We start from the raw sequence: 6,000 nt of genomic DNA, 5'->3' as shown, positions 1-6,000 counted from the left end.
TGGGGAGGCAAAATGCTTTCATATAGTTTTCTTAACTTGCTGCTGCACTGAGCTCACTTTTTATGCCAATGCAATCAGAGTAGGTAAATGCTAAGTCAACAGTGATTACCATAAATGTCCTGACCTTCTAAATTTTTTATCATTCAAAGTCAAGAGGGAAGTATGACATCATCCATAGCTAAGAATGCATCATGAGTAGCATCAGTAAGCCTGTTAAATGACCTGATCACCTGAGTCCTTGTAGCAAGGTAATATGCAGATTGTCTTATATCGCTCAGCCTCCTTTTCTTTGTTCTCTTTTTGAGATGGCGCACTAAGGCGCACTGGCACTACTAGTGGAACAAGAGTTTGCTTTATAACCTAGTAAAACAGAATGTGTTGGTTCAGAATGTGAACTAAATCTAAATTCACCTTTACTACATCACTTGCCTTCATCGTCAACTYAGAAGGTTGAGTGTTTTTGTTTTGATTTCTCATAATTAGACRCATTACAAACTCCTAAAGAGGTGGCACTATATAAATTCAACCTTTTTTCCTAGCTTTATACCGTGTTCTAATGTTATTCCCTCGTCAACAAACATATCTGGAGTGTAAACAAAGGGCCATCTATTTACCCAGAGCTCTTCCTTGGAGCTGCATTCTCCTGTCGAGCTTCTGCCTCGCAGGGCCTCTCCCTCCACTTGCCTTCTCAGCTCCTCCAGACTAGCAGATTCAACAATTAGCAAACCCCCAGTGGAACTGCACATGTGCTGACTCTATTTTACGATCCACTTCTCAGTTCAACGCTGATAAGAATGGTGAATGGTATAATGAGAAGCATTGCATGCTGAAGGAGGAACRTTGGAAAGAGCATGAGCTTCTTAAAGAAACAGAGGCCAATTTCAATGTAGTAAATTACAAAGTCAAATTTCTTTTTATGTCCTGTTTGACGTATACATTTTTTATAACAATTGAAGGTAAACATGGTTGTGCTGTAAAATGGCACTATGTGCCCGTAAAAATACACATCATTGCCTCGTCAAGCTCAATTCTCCAATGTAGACTGTTTTTGTGCTGGTGTTCAGTCWGTCAGCAATTTGCAACTGTTAATACCCTTGTTTACCACTATTTCAATGATGATTATTTGTTTACGYACGCCTGCCATCATGAAGACACCTCGGCATGTTATAAACTTCTATTTCACATTAACAAATTGCTGCTTGAGTGCATCTTTTTGTCTCTCTTGACATTATCTTTTCCCTGCTCCATGGCTTAATGTGGAATCACAGCACTGCCAGGGGTGATTTTTCCCCCCACCCTAACTACCCCTAGCCCCACAGTCTGTAACTAAATCTCACCATCTGTCTCTCTCTTATGCTGTTTCACAATCTACAACCACCTGCGGAGGCAATATTTGTCTTCAAGGTGTGATTTTCTCTTCTTTAACAAACCTCTCCTGTACTGTATGCCTAACTCATTTCCTCTCTTTCTTCCTTGTGGGGAAAGTTAGTGGACAACCAGGGCTTATCATCTTGCCAAATAACAGAATTCAAGACTTCAATCATCTCTTTCTCTTTCTCCTACTATTCCSCATTTCTCCAGCGACCTGCGGGGGTAATGTCAGCGGCCCTTCCGGTGTGATTCTGTCTCCGAACTACCCTCAGCCTTACCCTCCTGGGAAAGAGTGCGACTGGAGAATCAGAGTCAATCCTGACTTTGTCATTGCCCTTATCTTCAAAAGGTAAGCTGAGATTCTGYTGTGAATTCAGGTGTCCTTTATTTATTTTTTAGAACGTTTTCCGCTCCTTGTGTGTCGTTTTGGAGGGATTCTTCACAAAAAATCTCCACAACCCCATTAATTTAGAAAATRTGAGAAAATATAATGAGATGTAGTAGTTTTCCTAATATTTAACTTAATTCCTCAGACCACCACCTTTGCTTTAYAGTTAAGTTCAACATTATTCATGGTAGATTAAACTTATAGTAGTCTTTTAATTTCACCAACATTTTTCTACTTACTGGAGATAACGTGAACATTTTGGAAAGGTCCAGCCAGAGTCCCAACTTGAACTCAGTAGACAATCAGCAGAGGAAGCTAAAGATCAGGGTGAAGGCAAAAACACCTTCCAACCTGAAAGACATGCAGCTCACCAAGATATTGTCAAGACACTTATTGAAACACTCAAAAATCTGTTTGTCAATTGCAATAAGACGTTCATTAATGTGATGGTAATTCTGTTTGTTTTCTTTAATTATTGGAAGGGAGTAAAATCCTCTTTTATGTGTCATTTTTATAAGTCAGAACTGCTACTGATGTTATCTTTTGATAACATTCATGTCTAATTTACTAATTTACTATTAGAAACAACCTTGGTTGATTTAAAATAATTTGAAATCGAAACCTACCAAATGTAGAAATAATTTTGGACTTGATCACAGTGATTTATTTATTCTTTAAAAAAAAGAGGTAACACCACTTGAAGTTGCAAATTAATACATGGCCTTTTCACCTCTTAGGTGCTTCTGACAGGACTACTGTGCTCTTCTTGAGGCAGAATGCTGGCTCTGCTGGAATAATTTAAAGCTCTGGAGATTTAGCAAGTAAAGCATAATAACAGCAGCTTTGCTTAAAATTACTGACAAGTCGGACAGGTAATTCTGCAAACTATAGATTTAATTTTYCCTGAATAGACCTTAGTTGATTTCTTTTCTTGCCTACCCATCTCCTGTACCCTTCATCTGGGATTGTGAAATTGTTCTGGCTCTGTTTCATGCCTGCTGTAGTTCTTTCAGCAGACTGCAAAATATTTATTCCTGCATTGAAACTTCAACCAAGTCCTTCCTTTTCTTGCTTCAAAGCTAATGTTGTGCTGTGTTTTTGGACATTTAACCACCAATGGTTTACAGGTCATTGACTGAAGGGTCAAAGTCAAAAGGGCAGAAGTGGACGGAGTGGTAAAATAAACAACAAAAAATAAAATACWAGTAAGAGTAAAAATGTTTTMKWMKAAAACATTTTTACTCTTACTACTCAAGTACTGGGAAATTGTTGGTCGTAATATATGATTTCATTTTTACAAAATGATGGTCATCAGGTCGAGCAAAATAAGTCTTGTGGCAGTTCTAGTATTTCAGAAAATGGGCACAAAATAACAAATTCAGGCTGAAAAATCATTTCCAAATCAAATTATTTTACAATTATTTTAGATTTGTTGGTTTACAAGCTTTTGAAACCAACATTGCAGTGACATTGTACAGTTTTCACTGTAAATTCACTGTAAATCCACATGGCTTAACAAGCCCAGTAGATAGAAAACAATATTAAAACCAAGATGCTTCCTTGTGCATAAACAATAAGTCTCACTTTCACGTAATYTGCAAGAGTGTCTGTCTGGGGGGTATTTTTGTTTTAAAATATGCTTKTTCTAAAGTAATTGGAGGTGGATAGAATAGCCAAACACTACAATTAATTTAGATTAAATTAGATTTCTCSAAAATAAATGTGCTCAAGTCGTAAAAAGTAGAGTGCATTAAAACTGCTCCTTGAAGAATCTTTTTTAAAGGTTRCTCAAAAAATGCATGCGATTAAATGTGACAAGTTAGTATCCACCTCTGCAAAAAATGTTCRGCTCTATCCTAACCATTTAACTTCAAAATAATTTCTAAATTGTTGTTCTTTTTTTATCCACTCTCTGATTTGGGGATATGTCGTGTGTGAAATAAAATAAGATTTAGAACAYGTCATGCAAAGATGAAAAAGATGATGGAATAAATGATGATTCAGTTTGTTTTTTAATCCAAATTCAATAAAAGAAAAGCATAACCAAAATACAGTGTGCTTAGAATACCAAAGCAAGGCTCTTTGGTTCATGAAAACTATCAGTGGTTTCTCTATAATTCCCAGKTTATCAGTAYAGGAACACACAAAGCTACATAAAAGATTGTGGTGTGTCTGAARGTATATTAAGCAAACTTACGTATCATCCACTGAAGACATGAAAATAGCTTAAAGATCCACTGTTATGCTTCCTTAAACAAGCAAAATAAATATGTGGGCTACACAAACTGTGTTCATTACATTTAATACTCAAAATCATCCTCACATATTGAGATTTCACCTGTTGTGCCTGTTTTGAGCTCATGCGGAATGCGTTGTTTTAGGTCTCGATTATGCAAATAAGCTGCAGCTGGCCCAGCCCTCCCAACGCAGTGTTTACATTTTCACCTCAGACACATGAAAATGACTTCAAGCACAGACTCACAGTGGTACAATCACAGCTCTGTCACCCCGAAGCAAACCCAGACGCAGAAGAAGTGGAGCCTCCTGAACAACCATCGAGCCACAAAGACTGAMGGATCAGATGCTGCAGATMTGATACACACTTGCATCGTTATTAATTMTCCATCCTCTCCATGGTCTGTTCATCCATTTGGCGTCTGGCAGGAGTTTCCGTTTCTGTAGAAGAGCCAGACTCAGAAAGGGTTACCTCCCATTGGCCGTCAGATTGCTCAACACCAATAATCCCTCTACTAAGACTGTCTGAACATTTCTGAAAAGTTATACAGTACATGTTTAGCAATACGTTATCGGACTGGTTCTAGAAGCAGGAGAGACCCAAAAGGAAGTACAGGAACATACAGAAAGGGAATTTTGCTCAATAGTGGACCTTTAAATTAAAACACCAACTAACATATGGATGGGTGGATGAATGAATAACAACAGGTTTGTTTTTCCCTCTCAATTTTAAAACATAAGGCACATGAGGAATGAGCAAAGTGATTCCACCAATCAGGCCAGTCTTTAAATCCAAATGAGTATAAAATAGAGGTAAAACATTTAGGTTTTTTAAAATGTATTTTGTTCTAACAAAAACACTTCCATTCACCAATAATATTGTTCAGCGGTGTTTTTAATCAAATTCTTGTAGACATCCTGGCTTAATATGGACCCTCACCGAATCTAGAAAGATCTGTCTCCTGAGAGATCAAGCACAGTTTATGTTAAATAACATGCAGCATAAGATCATTAAGGTAACTAATAACCTAGTCTTTGAGAAGTTTTCTTCACTCCTCAGGGACCGCTGCTTAAAGGCATTACATCTGCCTTAAAAGCTCCTTTGAAATCCTCTCCTTACCAAGTTACYATGGTAGCGTCAAAACAACTTTTTAGTCATACTGGCTAAATCCACAAAGCAAGCTCAGTCTCAGAGAATGATAAAACCGAAAAGTAACAGTCACCAATTCAGGTGACGAAAAAAAATAAAAATATTTGCCAGCTTGTGGAAAACATAGCAACAATGTTTCAACCTGGTTTTTGGGTAAAACATACTTTCTATGTCAAAGATGAAAATGTTTGGGGGGGGGAGATGGGACAGAAGTCACCATAACACTGTTTCTCTCCTGAGCTCCATAATACAATCTAGAACAGTGGTTCTTAACCTTTTTTGAGGTACCGAACCCCCCAGTTTCATATGCGCACTCACCGAACCCTTCTTATTCCCTCCCCACCCCGACACGCAACATACTTTGCGGTATTCTGATTTAGTAATGTAATCATATTAGCTGTGTTACCACCCCCACGCCACTAGAGGCAGAAGCAACCCAGAAAAGATGCGACTAAGGAGCAGATTTAGAAGTACACCGAAAGCTGCAGAATTTGGTAAAAACTGTTAGCTTTGCTGAAGTAATTAGACACAAGTTCAAATCCCCGCTGAGAGTGGAGCTCCTTCAATCAGKGCTCCTCCGCAGCTCTGATTGGCTAAGCAATGTAACGTGATCYTCTGCAGCAAGTGATGGCAAAGCGGGGCGTCATCACGACTTTACACAAGTGTGTCTTTATCTCCGCGGCAGAGGCTCCGCCGAACCCCTGAGACCGACTCACCAAACCCAGGTTAAGAACCACTGATCTATAAGTAAGATAACGTGATATATTTTTTTGTTTTGCTGTGGTAAAAAAAAAAATTATGTGTTAATAAAACAAAATTTCCTAACCCATCTCCTTGGTTGTTTTATTTTTAATAG

General features: G+C 38.1%; 1 protein-coding gene across 1 annotated transcript in view; it reads left to right on the top strand.

Moving 5' to 3' along the window:
- The window catches only part of LOC103462895 (CUB and sushi domain-containing protein 1), a 221,121-nt gene that overhangs the window by 104,310 nt on the left and 110,811 nt on the right, over positions 1-6,000 (top strand). Inside the window, exon 25 of the mRNA XM_017303877.1 lies at positions 1,582-1,720. Within this exon, the coding sequence (XP_017159366.1) occupies positions 1,582-1,720 (139 nt within the window). The remainder of the gene's footprint in view (positions 1-1,581; positions 1,721-6,000) is intronic.

This window comes from Poecilia reticulata, linkage group LG3 (genome assembly GCF_000633615.1).
Source record: "Poecilia reticulata strain Guanapo linkage group LG3, Guppy_female_1.0+MT, whole genome shotgun sequence".
NCBI lineage: Eukaryota > Metazoa > Chordata > Actinopteri > Cyprinodontiformes > Poeciliidae > Poecilia > Poecilia reticulata.
This window is presented reverse-complemented; position numbering and strand designations above follow the sequence as displayed.